At 43.1% G+C, this 20,642-nt stretch overlaps 1 protein-coding gene across 4 annotated transcripts in view; it reads right to left on the minus strand.

Moving 5' to 3' along the window:
* Positions 1–10,017: 10,017 nt before the first annotated feature.
* Positions 10,018–20,642, minus strand: part of tfec (transcription factor EC) — a 48,656-nt gene continuing 38,031 nt past the window's right edge. For 3 of the 4 annotated variants that reach the window (XM_035426965.1, XM_035426968.1, XM_035426969.1), the window contains 5 exons: positions 17,906–18,026; positions 15,653–15,709; positions 14,319–14,394; positions 13,072–13,219; positions 10,018–10,801 (listed from right to left, as the gene is read on the minus strand). In XM_035426965.1, the coding sequence (XP_035282856.1) occupies positions 10,346–10,801; positions 13,072–13,219; positions 14,319–14,394; positions 15,653–15,709; positions 17,906–18,026 (858 nt within the window). In that variant the 3' untranslated portion in view covers positions 10,018–10,345. The remainder of the gene's footprint in view (positions 10,802–13,071; positions 13,220–14,318; positions 14,395–15,652; positions 15,710–17,905; positions 18,027–20,642) is intronic. The other variant, XM_035426967.1, reaches the window with a different exon arrangement.

The raw sequence follows: 20,642 nt of genomic DNA on the forward strand, positions 1-20,642 counted from the left end.
GGGGGGGGGGGGGGGGGGGGGGGGGGGGGGGGGGGGGGGGGGGGTAATAGCTGATTCTCTGAATCCCATCAAATTAACTACACACCCCTGCCTCACAGAAGACGCCTCATTTAGATTTGCCCCCAGGGCCTTGCTGTGAGTGAAATGACCGTAGGCTTTGCAGGTCTCCAGCAAGTTCTGAAGCCGCGAAAGTTTGTCTGAAAGCTTAGTCTCCCTGCGCCACCGGGCCTCCTGGCCTCGCAGGATTACCGTCGCGCATCGCAAGAACCGGGCGCTGGTCTCGAAAACCGCGTGAAGAAAAAAACACACACCACTCCTCCTTAATTTCCCTGACCCCGTTCGGCTTGGTTAAAAGGCTCGAAAATACGGCGGGAGACCGCGAAGAGGCACGGCCCGCCCTGGCCGTCAATCCGTCTCCCGTTCGTTTATACCTGCCTCCCCCGATCTGACATCGGTAACGTTCCCCATGCAAAACAGCATCAATCTTTTAAGAGGCATAAAAATTGCATGCGTGCGGGAGAGGCTGTGTGACTGCTGGCATTATCTCCGCCGGTCCTGATACTTCATAAATAAACCCGTCGGCGAGACGCGCACGCCACTCCTGAGACTCGGGCGGAAGACAGAAACAGGAACAGGAACCGCTGTCGCTGTTTTTAAGTCTTCGCCGTTTCCGCCCGCGTCTGTGTTTTACCTCCGTAGAGAAGGCGCAGACAAGGTAACTCAATCCTGCAATTAGTGTGCGCAGAGCAACAGTGGACATGTACTCTGTTTACTGCATTTTGTGTTGATCATTTGGGCCTGAATTCTGCAGGTGCTCAGTCAGTCTTGTTTGAGCTCTGAAAATGTGGCAAGTTTTTTATTTTTTTTTTGTAAAGTTTTATTCAAGAAAATAATTCGTCTAACTGTAGCATGTTAAACTATTTTATTACTGGTCTTTCAACATTAAGCAAAAAAAAAAAGGGGGCCTGTACGTTCGCCAGCTTTACCTCTTCAGCTTCCCAGTTGCCGGACGGGGGGAATTTCCTGACCGTGGAAACAGACGGGAAAACTTCCCAAGAATTTTCTAATAACTGCATGAGAATGGCGGGTGGACTGAGAGCCAAGGCAAACGGGAGGGCCCCGTTTTAAGAGTGTTTATTTTTAAAAAGCGTGGCCGAAGTAGAACCACCGCTCGGGTTACAGGTGCGCCACTTAACAAACGCGCCTTTCTTCTGGAGAGGGGCCTGCCATCTTTTTTTTTTAAAGCCCTCTGCTTTCTTAAGCATGCCACGGAGAGTTGGGGTTTCGCAAAAGATTTATTAATTTTGGTGGGGGAGGTTGGGGTTGCACCTCTGCTGTTGCTCATCCAAAATGGTGGCTGCCGGCGGCCTCGACGACCACAGATCTCTGCATATAGCGCTTTCTGAGTCTACTAAAAACACGAAAATGGGGAGGACAGGGCTGGGCTACATGCTGGGTGACAGCAGTTACATGCAGAGAGGGGTAGCTCCAGGTGCACCTGCCCTTTTTGCCCCAATTGCCTGATATACCCCTTTTGATTTTATTTTTAAAATAATGATAATATTTTTTATATTATTATTATTATTGCTGCCATTCATTTTCACTCATTTCTTTTGGTAAAATATATGCTGTACAAAAACTGGGTGTTGCAAGGCAATGTTTCTATGTCGGCGTGTCCTTTTCTGGCTTTGAGCACCTGCCCCTCAAAAGGTCTACGCGCGACCCTAGGAGACGGCAGGACAACAGTTAATTGCGTCTGTGTACAATGGCATTAATAGACAACTGGGAGGATCCGTCTCCTTCACATCAGCACTGGTTTACAACGTGCTGCAGACGCGCACGTTTAGCCACGAGCTCGGAAAAAACAGGGCCTGCGCTGCAGCCGTTTCTCGCAGTATCGTTCGTGCATATCTGAACCGAAAAACGCGGTTATTATGATTCAGATTTTACTTGAAGGGTAATAACAACGGCGTTCCACGATATACGAAAAAGAACAACCGACGTAGTCCCTGAAATAAACGGTCTGTTATAATTTTTCTTTTTACTTTTTTATTTTTTACAAACCATTCTTTTTTTTAGAATGCACCTGGTGGCACGCGCGTGGTTCTCCGTCGTAAGCGCTGCAGCTTTTTTTATTTTCATTTTTTTGCGTAAAAAGACGCCTTCTCCCTGGGTTCTTTTGTTCTGACAGCTTCTTTGAAATGGCCGATGTCACCTCTGAGCGCAGGAAGAGCTGTGGGGAGAGAGAGGGACCCAGGGTGATGAATTTCATTAAGAAATTAATAATTTTTTTCTCGAATCCGCTGGGTGTCTGGCTGTTTGCGGTTCGGCGCGCGCCGTCTTCAGCCCCTCGCATCCTCTGAAACCCCCATTATTTACTAAACAGGATTTATAACAAGGGAAGAATGATTACCGTGAAGACTGGAATAAATCCTCCTGGTGAAAGAATATCCGTCATAATTGATGTGTTGCAAAGCAGATTACACACATTAGTGCACACAGTTTTAAATATGACAGCTCCAACTTAACATGACAAATTCCATAATGTGGGGGGGAAAGGTATTGGGTATTTCACTTTATGGGTATTAACAAGCATTGGGAGTCGTAAGAGAAGAGGTTCCCATTTGTGTCACCTCCTAATCCTTAATTGTATTTTATTTGTTACACTCGCAGGGCTCATAAGTGTCCTGTAAACAGTTGCTGCTTGGTGACTCCCCTGCAACCTAATCCAAACACGGTATTAAACGCTTAAATACATGCCTCAACTGCCAGTGACAGCTAGCGGCAGTATTCGCAGGTGAATATGTATGCGATTTATATTTGTCTGTTTATTTGAATGCCATTAAAGCTGCTTAGGGGGAAGGGAAAAAAGCAATAATATAATCAGAAATGTAAAGTATTACATGCTGCTGCGTGGAACAAATATACAGTATCTTTTTTCTCTTTGGCACCAGCCTAGACAAGCATCTGTAGTCATTGAAATGTGCTTAAGACAGAGCCTGTAAGACTTTATTTTAAGCTGCTACTGCTGTTGTTACTCAGGACAGAGGCTATTGTCTACGTGTAGGACTTCATTGTGTTATTTTACAGATAACAGGCATTTAGCAGATGCATCTGTCTACAGAAATTTGCAAAAGTGTACATGTAAGGCTTCAGAAGACAAGGAGATGCCACGCAGTCAGTCAGTAGTTAATACATAAACCTACAACGTAAAGTTAAGTGCCATAGCAGGTGTCAGGGGAAGGTTGTGTATGACCTGCTTTAAGTAGCAGTTGGGTTTGAGGATATAGTGCTAGTTGTATAGTGTATATTAGTGTAGTATTAAACTCATGATAAATGCCCACTCAGTCAGGTATTAGTTGAGCCAACAAGCAGTAATAAAAAGATAATGTGTATGTAGTCTACCTTTGCTGTATTGTTTGATAATACTTGTTATATATTTTGTCTTGTGTGTGTCATTTTAAGACATTTAAAGCAGTCTCTTTTTTTGCTTTGCTTTTATTCTGGTAAAAAAAAAAAAAAACAGTGGACTCGACTGCATGTTTATAAGAAGCAAATGCCTTACAAAATGTGTTGTTACCTACACACCCAGTCTTCCAGCGACCTTCTAATTAACACTTCATCTTAATCACTCTCAACATGACAGGGGTAATGAAACTTCGTCACATATTTCATGTTCATCACAACACCATTTTTTTTAAACAAATGTGTTGTTGAAGAAATGGAAATGTAACATTATTACATATGTGAACATTATTCAAATGAATTAATTCAGAGAGGGCACCTTATTGAGTCACCCTGGAAAATTATAAGAAAACAGGTCACTGACTCATTGTAACTGAGCTATGTGCATATATATTGTTTATGTTGTTTCCACTCAAATTAGTTGCAGTGTGCATTCTTTGTTTTTTAGCAGATTTTCCTCACACTTCAAACAGTGAGCTACTGCTGTACATCTAAGCAGCCTGTACAATATTCTCATACTACTGTATAACCTACTACTGTTGTGAATGTTAAATACATGTTCTTCGAGCTGGTGTGTGGGAGCTGCTGTTAAATTTTGATTAGCACTAAACTGATTTTGTTAAGCTACAACGTAATTTATTGTGCTTAATCACTTCATTTGAATTCATTCCATTATCCGTGTTTATTATGTCTGATGTTTGGAAATCCTGTAGTTTCGCGTTTTCCGGCAGTGGCAGGACTTAAATTTGTGTAAATACTGACCTCTAGTGGCCAATATAAATTTCCAACCCCAGAGTTCGAAGACGTTTTTGTTTGTTAATGTCATTTTTTATTGTTATTGGAGAAGGACAGTTCCTTTTATTTTGGATCCTGGAGACGTTTGTGAATTCATGTACTTATAACCAACTGTTTTGGTCACTTCTTATTTTGGAGATGTTTTGTGGAGAATTGTCTGTATGTATTGCAATCGGCACAACTAACAAACCAACCAACCGTCCAGCATCAAATTCAACAGGTAATTTAAAACCATATTATATTCATGTTGCCTTGTTTTTCCCCCTTACCGCTACTCTCCGAAATGAAAAGGCGCGTGACCGCAGTGATTTCCATCCACAGTTTGGACAGCAGAGCTCTCCTGTCATTTAAAATATGAACCCTCCGGGAGCAGCATTAACTGACAGAGCCCAGGACGTAGAGATCATAAATATGTATCCTCCTCTTTCCGAGTTCTGAGGCTCATTAGAACATCACCGTCTTTATGTGCATGCACAGGTATGAGGAAATTAAATTTTAAACTTTTTTCTTTCTTTCTTTCTTTTACCACCAAGACTTTACCGCCTGTGACAGGGGAATTTAAATCTTTAAAATCGGTCCAAAAAAAAAAAAAAAACGCAGACATACTCTGCAGAGAGTTGGCGCGTAATAGGGTCAGGTCCCTGCATTTAATAAACAATTATCTATTAATTATGAATGAGTCCTATCTCCAAAGGCTTTTGGGCGAGTGGCTGGGTGGAGATTGAATGAATAATGCAAACGAGATGCCTATCAGAGAGCTCAGGCAGCAGGCCCACGCAGTGCCAATTATCTCAGCGCGCTAATAATCATCCCAAACATGACATTTACTCAGCTACCCTGCGTGGAAAAGGGAGAGAGATCAGAAAGGGAGATGGGATTCAAGGCCCCCATATATTAAACTTTGTATTTGCCCGCGTCCTCAAGTGTTTTAGGGGTATTGAGTGCGGAGAGACCGGTCGCTACAGACCTGTTGCTCTCCACGTTTTGAATTACAAATCGAATCGCCCGTTTTTTTTTTCTTCTCTCGCCTTCAGCCGGACTCGCCAAGGTCACGCGATTTTTTTAAACAAAAGGTTAAGAGAGGAAGTATCAGGGCCTGGAGGGGGATTAGCATAGTTTTCAGAGAGACTTTAAATTAAACAGAGACAGGCGCCTGCAAAAAAAAAAAATGGTCTGTTTTTCTGCTCCATTTGAATACAGCCCCTGAAATATTAAGGAAGGGATTGGATCTTTGGCCCCCTCAGATCAGAAAAATACCAGCAGAGCTAAATCTATTAAGTGTCAGGCGGCTGGTCGGCCGCCTCTTCCCGGCCGCGCTCCCCGGGCTGCGTTATAATAACCCTCCCATTATGTTTCCCTCAGGCGCGAGCGCGCCGGCTATAATGGGATCAGCGCCAAGACCCGCGGAGGAGCGAGGAGATCCGCACTGTTAGACCAGGGGCAGGGTGCTCTCCACTGTCTCTCTTTATTAGTGCCTGCTTCCTTCCACTGCAGTACGCCACAGATATACTTTCACATCACTCACACTCATGCTCAGACACACACGCGCGCGCACATGCACGCACACGCACACACACAAATATATACGTGCATATACCGCATATATGTACACATTCACTCTGACAGATATATGGGCAGGCCACACACACACATGCACACATATGTGCTTGATTGCGTGCTCACATGCAGATTCATACAGCCAAATGTGCAAACACGTGTGTGCAGCCATGTATACACATGCACGCACACGCACACACACACGCACACACACTCATAGGTCACACTAATGAGAATGGGCATGGGGTTGCACCAAAAGTAGTAATGTAGTATGTGTTTAATAGGAATATGTTTTTCTTTGAAAGTGAAAGAATTTGCATGTTTAAATAGCTGATTCCAGCACAAATGCTTACCGGCTTTACTACAATGTGTGCAGTAATGAACCAACATCGCAGATCATTTCGAATGACTCTCTTTTATTTATTAATGTCTCTCCGCCAAGCCTGTGGCTCGGTAAAGCAGTTTAAAAATACTTTTAATGGTGACTGTATTGTGGAATAGAACCACGCTCTGTGGAGACACCTTTGGTCTTGCACACCCATCTGTTGTGCATTTGAAGGAATCTGTTCAAATAATTGGCAGTCAATTTGTTTGAAGTTATGTTTTAGCATCTGGTTCAATCCAATAAATCACATTCATATTATACAATTCAGTCCAGCTGCATGTTTTAATAGCATTGTGTACCTTTGCTCATGCTATGGCTCCAAGCCAGGATGAAGTAATTCTGACATTGGCCTACTGGTTGGGTGTGGTCCACCTTATTCAGGCCAAAGAACCAAATGTAGATTTAAAAGCATGTATTAATCGCCAGTTTAATTTTTACACACTATGGCAGTGCTCTGTCTATGGCATTGAGCCTAGAGGTCATGCGCCACTGTTTTTAAAAAAATTAGAGTGAAATCAATGTTGTCAAAGTTTAAAAATCTCTTATTTTCTTTACCATTATATGCTGTAGCGTCCAGTGCATGTTTTTTTCCCAGCCCAAATGTCAATAACTATTTTAAGGAGGACTGTCAGTATCTACAGTACATCAGAGGAATCCATGCCTTTTTGCATGGGTCCACCAACTTAACAAGAAAGGCTAAAGTATTAACATGTGCGATGGCTAACTTTAAGAGCACGGCAAGTGCCAAGTTAAAAATAACTTAAAGGGGCTTTTGGATACGCAGCGGAGGGATATTGAACTGGTTAATCTGTGGTTTCTAAAAAAAAATAAAATAAAAACATTATAGAGTTAGTTCATGAATGATGGTGTTGTGTCTGATCTGACAGCCAGTGCATCCTGTAAAGGCACCGAATTTTGTTTTTGAGGGCGGACATCAGAAGGATTTGCGGTTGGAAACCTCCGCCATGGTCCTCCCGGTGCACTTTTCTCAAGCTGCGTTCAAGCCTTCAGTTTTTTTTTCTGTCTGTGATATCCCAAATAAGGCGCAGAGAGCCTGTGCTTATGTGGCTGGCTGAAGAAGAAGCCATTTGTTTGTTGGATTCAAGAATAGAAAATTACTGGTGGGCACGGAGTGTTCGGTTCTTATTAAAGGGAAGAACAAAGGCTGTAGAGTCCAAGTGAGAGTCCCAGTGGCTAAAAAATGTACATTACATTGCATTCATTTCTCAGGTGTTCTTATCCACAGTGAGAGTATGAGAACATAATTGCTTTCAGCTTATTTCTATGAGAAATAATGCCGGACCTGCCTAACAACTCGGACCAGGGAGTGTTTGTGTAACATCTCTAAAGCACTAATGCGAGTTAACTACGATATCCGAGAACCAAAATACGAATCCTGAATATATACAGATCACACATACGTTTGCACATTCTGAGTTCTTTGTGATGTAGTCTACGTCTCGTGGAGAATAGGTGTGGGTGTGTGTGACTGCACTAATAATAAAAAAATCGATATTTTCCTTCTCTAATTGCACTGGTCCGCTATCTGCACACATCTTGTACCACTTTGAGGTTTGCTTGTCTATATCTGATAATGAGTGTGCGCTTCAAACCTGTTTCTTCATTGAGGTGAGATGCAAACTGAATCTTTCAAAATATTATCAAAATCACAGCGGCTAATAACACTGTAAAACTCTTAATTGGGAGAGGCTTTGATGAGAATTGCAGGGTATCTTTAGAATTGCATTAACATGTTTTAGTCTAGACTGTTTGTTGAATTATTAATGCATTATTTTAACTTTGACACAAAAAGGGCGCCTGTAGTATTTTCTCTCAATACTAAAACAAGTCTTTGCTCAGTTTTAATGGTTTCAAGGAGGTGACAGTATAAGAAGGGGAAACAAGTGGTACTGTTTGTTCTTATTTCACTTAAGCAAATGATTTGATGGTTATTACACAGAAATGCCACATTTACTAGCCTGCAGTTAGCAAACATTTGTATCATCTTCAGTATGAAAAATCAGGATTTATTTCCATATTTGTTTCTTTAGTTCTGATTTAACTGCCACAGATAATCCTTTGCATCATTCACTGTGCCACCACTTATTTATGGATATACTGTACGCCAGCCTCATTACTAATAAGTCTTAGAAGCTAGCCCTTCAGTACTGATAGATTGTTATTCATCATATTATTCTAGTCAGTCACAAGCACACAGAAGCATTAGGCCCTGCTATAGCAAAAAAATAAAAAATAAAAAAAATAAACCAGCTGTCTTAGGATATACTGTAAGCAGTCTTTATTATGGTGGAGGGGTGTATACAAAGTATGTCTGTCTGGAGGTACCACGTGTTCAGTTGGTTCCGTATTCCATATGGACTGTGACCTCACATCCTGTCACTCATAACTGTGATGCGCGTGGCCTGTTTATCAGAGGCAGACTTCCTTTGTCTTCAGATATTTGCGTTAGCATTTCTGCTAGCCTGTTTACGTCTATACAGGTGGTCTAGAGGAGGCTTCTATGAGCATCTCTGTCAGTGGTGCATTTCTGATTAATGTTTGATGGCGCGCCAGTCAGTTACTATCTCTCTGACCTTACGACAATGAAAACAAAGCAAAAATAAATGAGAAAAAAATTAAATTTATGGCTGAGCAATTTGATAAGGGAGACTTATGTAATTCTTCTTTGTTGCGCAGATATAAATAAGAATGTTATTAACTTCAAGCCCATCTCATGTAATTATTTTTTTTTCTTTTAATAAAATGGCATTATGTACAAGCTCGTACCATCCGCCTTAGATGTTGTTGTAGTTGCTGAATAATTTACGATTCATTGTCTGAGTTTATGGGATTTCGTAAACTAATTCACAGCTCTCCGTCTCATGTGTTTGTTAAGAACTGCGTATGCATTTGGCTAATGTTGCATGTGATTAAGATTTCCACTGTTGATACTTTAAACAAAATACATCAGGCATCCATTGTCAAAGTGCATTGTTAATCAAAAAAACACTGCTCAGAAGTAATGATTAAACTTCACATTTGAATTGCGCAAAGGAAGAAGGGTTATAATGTAGTAAGTGTAATAATTTTATATTTCTGTTTTGTTTTGATACTAGCTGTATTTTGATAACGAGCTGGCTATGAATAAAAATGCTTAAGTTTGTTTTAATAATGATTTATGGAAGCTCTGGACATCCTTAAGTAGTGCCATTCTATCTTTGTTTCGCTACACTTAGATTCGCCGTACAGACAAAGGACCACATTGGACCACTCAAGCATACCTTTTCAATCTCAAATTCAAAATGATTTGTTTGGATTACGCCATACTCCAGCCTGATATTGCAGATTCCTCCTATCCTCTATTGAAAATCCTCTATTCTATCTTTTCATATCAGATGGATTTCTTTGTGTAGGAAAATGTTGTGTTGTATGGTGCTAGCACAAAAGGCAGAGAAATTGAATTTATGAAAAAGGGGGTTTATTGTTTTGTTTTTTTTTCCCAAAACCCCATGCATGATAAAAAATAAAAGGTTACAGTAGATATTGTAAGAAACTTTAGAGAACAGGGATTAAAACAAGTATAAATACATAAACATATATATATATATTTTTATACACGTATTAAGGCAAATCATGCTTAGAAGGCCTTGTTTAGTCTTGTTGCTAGTATGAATGTTACATTTGCATTGCTGTATGTCTTTGGCTGAGAAGGAAGGCGATCGGTTTTAAATAAGGACACAACAGAGGAGAGACCACAGAAGGGAAAACCAACAGGTCCAGTTTAGAGGCTGTAATCTCCATTTTCTTTTAAAAAAAAAAAAAAGGGTATTTTTGTCTCTGAAACCCTTTTAATCACTGTCACTATTTACAGATAGTCTTGTCAGAGTCCCAGGGCTAACAGGAGCGCACACCACAAGGCTGAAGCTCTCCCTTTTTCTGTTACCATCTTGTTTGCCATCAGTGCTGGCGCTGTCCAGGAGGGGGTGCTGTGCCATCTCTCAAAACTACCATAGAGATGAGAGAAGACTGGGAATTGGGAAACAGCAGTATGTAGGAGGAGTCTGACAGCCGACGCCCCACGGCAGGTGGTGGGCGGGGTGTGTGTGGGAGTGGGTTCGTTTTTTAAATTTTCATTAGAGGTCGTTAGAGGTCGTCGCCGTCGTCGGTGCTGAAGCTGTTCCGTCGGCTGCTGCCCTTGGAGGCCGGCGGGGACGCGGCGGACAGCAGCGGGTCGGCGCCGAAGGGCGAGAGCGGGTCGTCCATCAGGATCTCGTCCAGCCGGTGCTCCTCCTTCAGGGTGGCGCTGAAGAAGTCCGTGAAGTGCGACAGGGGGTCGGAGAAGGTGGTGGAGCCGTCGCCGTGGTCGACCGGCGCCGCCATCTGCGTCATGGCCGCCCGCTGGACGTAGTCCCCGTTCAGCTCCTCCGGGTACAGAGGCTGTTGCTGTTGTGGCTGTGGCTGTGGCTGTGGCTGTTGTTGTTGCGGCTGCTGCTGCTGCTGTTGCTGTTGTTGCTTGAGCAGGTGTGAGGACAGCTCCACCGCCCCCAGAGAGGAGGCCATGTTTGGCAGCCCATGGGCACGAGCCTGGATCTCCAGCTCCTGAAACAAGCCACACATTCTGGGATTAGTCTCGGTACAGTTTACTCATACACACCAGAAGAGCTCCTGATCCAGACTACAAACTCGGGGATTAGTTTCAGTACAGTTTACTCAAAATGTTACATAATTTAAAAAAAGAATTAATTTTAAAATAGACAAAGATAGTGTTAATGAAAGTGTTCATGACACATGAAAAAACAAAAGCAAACAGCTTAGTTCTGCTTTTGATCCTTTGTGTCCTCTGTATGTAAAGAAACAAAGGACAGAACTGGGAGATGTATGTCATATATAAGAAATATTCATAAGTCATTAGGAGAAAGCTCTGGACCTCTAGGGAAACATGCATATATGTAGAGTCAACATTTTATATCTGACATCTTACTGAATTTAACCTAAATCGCGAACTATCTAAACGTCATCAGCGATTGTCCGTTATGTGAGATGAGCAGGGAAAGATGCGGGTTAGCTTTAGTTCGCTCGCACGCGCACACACACACACACGCGCCACCGCAATCCTTCAGTGCGTAAGTCGCACTCACAAGCGCACTCCTAAATGTCATTTAAGACCGAGCACGCCCTCGACTGCGATCATTAATCAAAGCGCTGCGGGTCAGCGTCGTGGCGGGCGGATCTTCGCCAGCGAGAAGCCCGAGACGCGGCGTTTGCTGCCGCCGCGTGACAGCCCAGGTACCCCGAACGGCATCCCTTCAAATCCCCAGGACAGCTATTAACCTTTATGCCTCCGTTTCTCTTTGCTGCTGCGGACTGTGCTAAAACAGTACAGTGTCGAAAAATTAATAAAAGAAAGAGCGGCCATCTATATTAATATTATTATTATTATTAGTAGTAGTAGTAGTAGTAGTAGTAGTAATATCATTATTATTGGTATTATTATTATGCTGTTGTTGTTATTTTATTATTATTATTACAAACAGAATATATTGAGGCATGGTTGCACTATTGTAAGTGCTCATTGAGTTTAAAGTGAGGTGGCTGAAATCATACTGAACTCATACTCTTCTCTGCGTGTGGAGTAAGGTTGGAGTAATCATCAGATTTTTCCCGTAAGCGTGGAGTAGATTCGCGGCTCTGCCGTGTTCGCGACGCGTGACACTGGGGGCTCTGGAGGGGCGTCGCTCATCCCGAAGTTGACGTGGCGTCTCTAATGCCGACGAGCCGAAGGTGTGCTGACACGGGGGTGGGGGTTGGAGGGGGGGTAGGGGGGGAAGGGCCGGGATGCCTAAACACCGCATGCAGTAATTAATTTTGCGCATAATTGGGATGTCTCAGCGGGTGAGGAGCTCCATAATGTCTCCTGTACAAGTATGTCAATAGCCGCTACATTTTAATGCATAATTTCATAGAGGGGAGAGGCGCATTACTCTCTGACAGTGTCAGGCAGCGTAATCTAATTTGGGCCCTAATTCCTCTCCTGATGGAGGCTGTGGTTTGGTATTTATTAATCAGGTAATTACTGCAGCCGGGGCACGACTGGGGGGGGGGGGGGGGGGGGGGGGGGTTTACATTGATGAGAACATTGCAGAGGTTTCTGAGTGAGGAGGGGTTCGGTTAAGTTAGGGAGGGTCAGCGGGGTCTCCCAGGATGGGGGGAATTTGGGGTGGAAGGGGGACTTGGATGGGAGTTAGGGGGGCAGTTACAAACATAGGAGCGGTTATCAGGGAAAAGGGGGGGCGGGATTTGGGAGTGGGGATTGGGAGGCATGTTGGGGCCTTTTTGGGTGGGTTTGGTGGGGTTCAATGGGTTAGCAGCTTCAAGCAAGGAGGAGGGGAGTGGATAGAGGTTTGGGCATGGGTCAGGTGGGGTTGTACAGGCGATGGACACACACTCATCACTTATGTAACGAGTGTGTGTGGGGTGGACAGGGGTTTGTAAGCAGGTTGAGTAGGGATGTAACAGAGGTGTGGGGGGGGGGGGCAGGGTTTGTAAATAGGTTTGGTGGGGATGTAATGGGTGTTTAGGTGGGGTGGACAGGGGTTTGGAACCAGGCTGATGAGGATATAATGGCTGTGTAAGGCAGTGGAGAGGGGCTTGTAAGTAGGTTGCGTGTGCATGTAATGGGTGTGTAGGAGGGGTAGATGAGGGTTTGCAAGCAGGTTTGGTGGGGATGTGATGAGTGTGTGCATGGGGTGCATGGGGTTTTGGAGGCAGGGTGGATGAGGATGTACTGCGGGTGTAGAATAGGAGGCAATGTTTTATTTTATTTTTTTTGAGGGGAGGGGAGGGGAGGGGAGGAAGGGTTTTCCACCCACCTGGATCCTCAGCAGCAGCCTCCTGTTGGCCAGCTCCAGCTTCTTCTGCCGGGTCTCCAGCTCCCTGGCATGCTGCTGCTCCTTCTGGAGCCACTTAATGTACTCCACCGACGCCTTTAAAATGGTGCCTTTGTTCCAGCGCATATCACTGCAGGGATGTAAAGATAACCTTTTCACAAGTGCGCGCGTCAGCAGAAAATTCCCCCTTCCAAAGGGCCCCTCTCCTCTTCTTCTCCTTTTTTTTATATTAATAAGAAATGATGATTTACAATGCTATTATTCATTCGCGGACATTACCCGCTCCTGAATGGGGAATTATAATAGAATAGTTAAGTATATCTGCAGAAAAGTCGATTCTCTGGCCCCCGTGTACGGCAAAAAAATTAATCCCGGAGTGAAAATTGGTGTCAGGAGAAGTAAAAAATGTGACTTTGGGAGGGAAGCAATATACGGGGTAGTTCTGATACCATTACTTTTCTTCTTTTTCTTTTTTTAAATAAAAAAAAGAACGGCTGTTAAAATTGTCCCTTTCTTTGGAGTAAGACGTTTGTCTGATCACAGCTAATAATCTGCTTTATCATGTCCTAATAGCATGACCGAATGGGTAACCTTCCCTTTAATTTCTATCAGAAGTTCAATTGCTGAGAAGCAGTGGCTTCGGGCGCCGGCTCCCCCCCCCCCCCCCCCCGACACCCCGCCCCCCCCCCCCCCATCCCATTCGTCCCGTCTTTGTGCGTAAACTTTCATTCAGATAGCCGCCTCGTTTCTGTTTGAGTTCATTTTCGTCCTTCAATGGGCTCTGAGCATTGCACCGCGGCGCACATTAGCGAGATAAGACGCATCGCCCGCCCGGACACCGCGTGGAAAAAAAAATGAGCACAATGCCGCTGTCTGTGGGGTACGGCCGATGTGTGATGTGTTTCATTGAAAGGTTCGCTGAATAGGACGAGTGCGAAGAGTGGGAACGGTTTCGTTCGATTCCATTTATTTTAATAAATGTTTTCACCTGCCCGAGCGCACCAGCGTTGGCACTTTGGCCAAAACTCGCGGGAAACAGCGGTGGCAGGGGTGGGATTCGTGGATATGGATAACAAACGCCGAAAATAAACAATACTGTGCCCTATTATGTTACCCGTTATGCTATTTTATATAAAGAAATGTGTTTCCCCACCCAGGTACAAAGGATTCCGGATGTCTACTTAATGAAATAGAATATAAATAATAAAATACGTACGAGCCATACTTACGGGTCATTAGACTTCGGTATCAGCGTCCCAAGTTCCTTGATTCTATAGTTGATGTTGTATCTTCTTCTTCTTTCAACTGGCGAGGAGACAGACAGTTTTCATGTTACCGTAGTTCATGGGAACAGGTGACCTTTGACCTTCGGTCCTGCACAGGGCCATTGGTCCTGATCCTCGGAGTGGTTATGTGTGATGCTAGGCTGCCATGCCAGTGTACAGCAGGCTATGCCTAAGCATAGTGGTTCCCAAAGTGGGGGGGGAGGAGGGGGGGCACAGTGCTGGGTCATGTGTGTATGTGTGGGAAGGGTTTGGGGTACAAAGAATGTTTTACTGATGTTCACTGATCATGCAATGGGTGTGTGTCTCTGTTGGACTTAAATTACCAAAGGGGGCCCAGACCGAAAAAATTTTGTGAACTACCACCGGCTTGTGTAACCCAGTTCCTCACATGAGCATCTTGTGATGAGGAAGCCCTCTTTTATCAATAAAGTTTTTTCCCGGAAAAATCTGCCAGCACAGCTTTGATTAACTGAATGCCACTCACTGATTGGATTGGATCACATGACAGATGGTACACCGTACAAAATCATTCAAATCCACTCGGACAGTACCAATCCAGAGCCGGGTCTTATCATACTGATTAGAGAGGAATCCAATTAATGTCCTGTCCCCTTGACTAATTCCCCATAACCCCCCCTCCCCCAAACGAATGTCATCTTTCTAAAAGATCATAGTTACAGCTCTTATTCTTTCATGTAAAACTAACCCTTTAATGAAAGCTCGCTTATCACTTCATAAAATCCCTATGAGAAATGCAATAGTTTTCTTGGATTATACGTTCAACCAATAAAACTGTCCTTATATAAAGTTGAGTTGTATGACTTGCAGTCTGTTAAAGCCCAAACTGGAGACTTTAAATGCCCTAGCGAAATCTACATTGCAGTGTCATAATACAGCACTAGGTGGCAGTAAGGCAACCCTTTGTCTTTTACTAAGAAAAATTCTCAAGGCAGATACACAAGACAATGTGCTAATGGATTACAGTAAGCATATTTACATAATGCCAATTAGTACGCATTGTTACCAGTTTGACTATTTAAAAAACACTTTGCTCTGCTAAGAAGCTTAGTAGTTATTTTGTTTATAAGACTGTATGAGCATAAACAGTACTTCCCAAAATTTTGGGTGGAGTAAGCTTACTCTGCTTATAAAAATAAAACAGAAACTGCATAATATGAGTAGTTTAAAACTACAATGATAAATATTTCATGAAGTGATACACATGATTATAAAGTGGCAATGTTGAAATCTTAGTTTTCATGGAAAAATAATCTTACTTAAATTATGGTTGTCCTTTTTCTGTCTTTCTTTGGCAAGAACTCTAGTGTCCAGTTCTGTAAGACAAGAAAAACAGGAGGTTGGCATGAGAAAAAAAAAAAGAAAAAAAGAAAAAGCATAACCTAAAGTACCCCTGCTGAACAAGGCATTAAACTGCACATACTGCGATTCTTCTCAACTCTCAGACAAACAGCGTATATGACCCCTGACCCCTGACCTCTGTGGCAGTGAAAGGCCTTTTCTGCTCTGGAACCACGGCACAGAATGCAGGGACAGACTGCTCTGTTTTTTCGGGATCGCTACACATTTGCTAACACTGAAAACCGCCCCTGCCCACAAATTATCTCGGCTTCCAAAATTTGCTGATGCACCACAAAGGGGGAGAAGAACCCTCCAGCCCTCGAATCCACATACTTCCAAATGATATAATTGGGACCTTTGATTGGATTTCTCAATTCACTTTTGTTGATTAAATAAGGTCACTTAAACTCTGTGTAACGACCCATTGTCTGGCCGTGCACTTGCATTAAAAAGACAGTAATTCACTTATGTTCTAGCTGGAGTGAAAACGATCTGCAGGCATCCCTTCTATTTCCTAAATCAATTAGGTTTACTCCATGCATGACATTCATATTTTTTTAAAAACGGGCACAAAGTGTGCTTTGTGTCTGTTCCAACAGACACGGACAAGTAGTACATGCATCCCCACACTGGCCTGAACCACTGATAATGAAGTGTGTGTGTGTGTGTGTGTGTGTGTGTGTGTGTGTGTTAAGGGGGGTACCATTCCAAGTCAAACACTAGTTTTTTCATAAGAAATGGCTTGCACTTGGTTGTTGTTGTTGTTGTTGTTGTTTTTACCTTTAATTTAATATACTAAGGCCTGCTATTTTTGTTCCATATGTATGTTGACATAGTGGTCATTTCAGGTGTCACTGACCACTCAGACCATAGACTCTCATTCATTTTGCTTTGCGTGTACTCTAACTCCAAGCTGCACAAAAATTTGCAACACATAAAATTCAAAACACTCATGTACTGGAAACTAGATGGCTCACTTTTGTTCAAGCATGCACCCTTTAAGTTTACCAAAATGTTTTTTACCATGTTTCCTAGCTACAAACTTTGTTTTCCGTTTCTTTTCCAATGCACTACCATTTTTTTAAATAACCAATTTTAATTTCTGAAATTAAACCAGAAATTACACCCAATGCAGCAGCATTGCATAAGAGGTAAGGGAAAAGTCTTATCACCAGAAGGTTGCCAGTCTGATTCCCAGGTGGGGTGCAGCCATTTTATTTCCTTGAGCAAAGTATTTAAGTAAGCCAGGTGTTAACCTGAATCGTTTCAGTAAACACACAGCTGTATACTGAGTAATTAAAAATGTTATCTGTGTAATCAAGCATCTCGTGTTGTTAGCAGTAAAGCAAGCGTCGTTTCATGTCAAGCAGCTCTTCGGATTTGATTAAAGAATACCGACTGAGACGCAGCAATCGCGATTCTGCGGGCGGAAAAGAGCAAATACAAAAACAAACACACACATAGCTAGCGGATTGTACGGGGACGTTTTGGCACTCGCAGCATCGGCACAATCAATTTGCGACGAAAGTACAGCTAAAGATCAATGACGGTGTCCTGCAATGTGGGTAATGGACCATGGAGAGCAAATGAGAGGGATTCCCTTGTTGATAATCAGTCAAGCTCCGCGCGCCAGTCAGCGTTGCCGAGCGCGTGCGCTGGCTGCTGATCCCAGAGCAGGGGTACAGCGCCGGCACGGCCGCGCCCCGCCCCGCCCACTGATTGGCAGACAGGGGAATACATTATCGGACCGCGAGTTTTAATAACGTCCCAGTGATTTATGGCCGCTGAAAGGCTACACGCTTGTAATGCCCTTTGTCTTCATTTCAGTCACTTCCCAGTAGGTTTGTCTTCAAAACACTCATTAGACGGATGGCCGATGCTTGTAATGTCCTTGTTATTGCCGTTTTTTTTAAAAGGTAAGCAATAAAATCAATGAAATCATCTGAAGACTGAGACAAATACTTGTTCAAAAAGTAAACGATCATTTAAACTGACAGTTACTATGAATGTTGCACTTCATTTTTTTTGTGTGTTGGTTAATTTCATACTTTTCTAAATGTAGCTGCTCAGCAAAAGCTTGAAATGTGCGAGACCTGCGCAAAGCCCTGTCCAAAGACCCTGGCCTCAGAGCGGCGGCATCTGCTAGTGAAGTCATGTGATGTGATGCGTACCTGTGACTTCCTGTTTTATAGTGGGGTTTGTGGGACATGAAGCACGTGTCATTCCGTTATTAGCGGCAGGCATACCTTGGTCACCGCCGTACACATCCAGCATGCCGCTGTTCAGAGAGACCTTGGGAAGAAAGAGAGAGAGAGAGAGAGAACAAGAGAGAGGACGTTAGTCTGGGGTGTAAGGATCTGCCAATAACTTCAAGCATTAGCATTTCTCTTCATAAATACTGTGTGGTGATTTAGTTTCTGTGGGTTGCCAGATTAAAGAAAATGACAAACACTTGAATTCAATTGTGGGTCAGATGTAAGGACAAATACTGACAGAATCCAAACCAAAGGGTAATAATTGTACACATCAAACAGAACTCTGTAAACACAGTTATTATCACATCTACAAAACAATAACAAAACTTACATTTTCTAAACCAATGCTATTTTTCCCCAAAAAAATGTTCCCCTTTAAATAATTTAAATAAATTCTGGAGGTGTGAAAAATGCTTTGAAGTCAGAGAGGCTGTGGATGTCAAAAGTTGACTGCTCTCATCCTCCAGTGACCAGTTTTTCCCGCCCCAGGGCCTAATGGTTTGAGTGACGGATGAGCGGAACCCTTGATGTCTCTTTCCCCAGGGATAGGGTCTGTAGCTCCGCCCACTCTGCCGAGGTCACTGCCTTTCTGTTACCAATGCCGCCATCGTGAGCTCCCTGACACTCAGACGACCTGTGACCGCGGTCTGCTGTTGTTCTGATTAAAATAGCGTTCGGGATGAAAGGGGCTCCTCTTCAGACGACTCCAAAACGACCGCTCATTACTTGTGCTTTCCCCCACATGTGAAGCTCCCGTTTTTTGGTCCAGCCTTAAATCTATGATCTTAATTTTCATCCACTCAGGAGGGGGGTCTGACTCCCTGTAACATGGAGGAGTCAGAAGAAGAGAGGAGCTTTACTTAAGATTGAATTCAGCATGCGGCTTTGCCTTGGAGACTCTGTGCAATATCTCCATTCCTTTCCTGTGCGATATTAGTTTTGTCTGCGCTGTCATCCTGTATGTTTCCATTTTGTTTGCACACCCTGCTGTATGTTAGGTTTGTTTGCTGCATATCCTTCTTGTGTAACAGTACACTTTTGTCTGAAGGTTAACACAGTCTTGTAACTGGTCCGACATGAAAATGACACGTGAGCTTCTTTCAGTATTGAATTTGTGGACATCCAGTTTGTTCATCCTCTCGTGTCCAAAGCCAAAAAAACAAGCTCAGCGAAGAGTGAAACGTTTCAGACCGTAACGCCACCGTCGGCAAGGTTACACCCATCACTTAAGCCCCTCCCCTTCTGCGTTCAGGTGTGCTGATGCGGCGAAAAAGATGCCGTGCGCTGTACCCCGCGCCTAATTACGATTAACAGACCCACCTGAGCGTGGTGTCTTTTTGAGAACCCCCCAGGGAGCGTGGGTTCTGCCTGAGAGCTGTTCTGAGCTGAGCTACACCCCCCCCATCCCCCCTGCCCCCCTCCCACTCACCAATACTGAGAATCTTTCTCAAATGCATGCTGTCATGTTCTCCTTCTGAGTTTCTTCTAAGACTCCTGCTACTGCAAAAGGCTCAGCTCTAATTGTTCTCTGGGATTACGAGACCCTAGATGTGATAAGTGCCTCTATTTTCCTGCTTGCAACTTGATTTGCTTCATATCGGGTAACCCGCTGGGTAACAATGACACTTAGCTCTCCAATACACTGAGAAGTGGCTAGAGTTTATCTTGGTGTAGGTTGCAAACATTTCCATGTGTGTACATAGTGTAAATATCCCGGGTCAAATGGGTGGTTTGTAATTTTATTCTGAATTGGCCTGGAAAATGAAAATATGCAGCAATAAAAAAGTCAATAAATATGGACAGGGAGTGTTTTGACTTATCACATCTGGAGATAATGTTTGAATATCAACACTGTCCTGACATTGATACCAACTCACTGGGAACACCTAATTTGTTTAAATTTTCTGTCTTTTAGTTTTATTTTGTTATACTGTTCTGTTTAAATTCAATGACATGCTCATAGGTTTCTACTAAAAGGAGAAAACAGGCTTCAGAACTTAGCCTTTTGACCTGCAGTGTCATAAATACTCCTAACGCTAATTTGAACCAGTTTTTGTCACACTACAAGCAAGCATGGGCAACACATTCAGAAGAAAGGGTACCAGAAGGCTCCTCTGTGTCTGCATAGAGGAACCCTGTCTAGTTCAAGGGTTCTTTGTCAGGCCAAATTGTTCAATTTTGGGATCTTTCACACTTTTCACACCTAACTTGCCATAGAGGGTTCCATAAATAACTAAAAAGGGCTCTCCTATGGATACGAGCCAAAGAAGCCTTTTTTTTCCCTGAGAGTGAACTTATAACCCATCACTGGCATCTCAAGTTTAATTTATAAATACCCTGAGGGGAAAATGTCTTAACTCTCAGTTCTTAGGGCATAAGTTAACTATTGCCCTCAGAAATGATCCATTGATTATACTAATAAATTTTTTTTTAAATAAATGGTGAAGTAACAGTTTTGCCAAGTGTAAGGAAGAGTCTGTGATCTCAAAAAACCAACTGAAGCATTAAATCAATTTCAATACTTTCTGTCAGGTTAAATCTGCCTAAATCTTATAAACCTATTTGTTCTCCTTTTTCATGATTATCGACTGTTCATTCACAAGAACGTTATATTGTCTCTTAATAATCATTTTATTGTTGTTTTTCAAAAGTG

This window comes from Anguilla anguilla, chromosome 7, assembly GCF_013347855.1.
Source record: "Anguilla anguilla isolate fAngAng1 chromosome 7, fAngAng1.pri, whole genome shotgun sequence".
Classification (NCBI taxonomy): domain Eukaryota; kingdom Metazoa; phylum Chordata; class Actinopteri; order Anguilliformes; family Anguillidae; genus Anguilla; species Anguilla anguilla.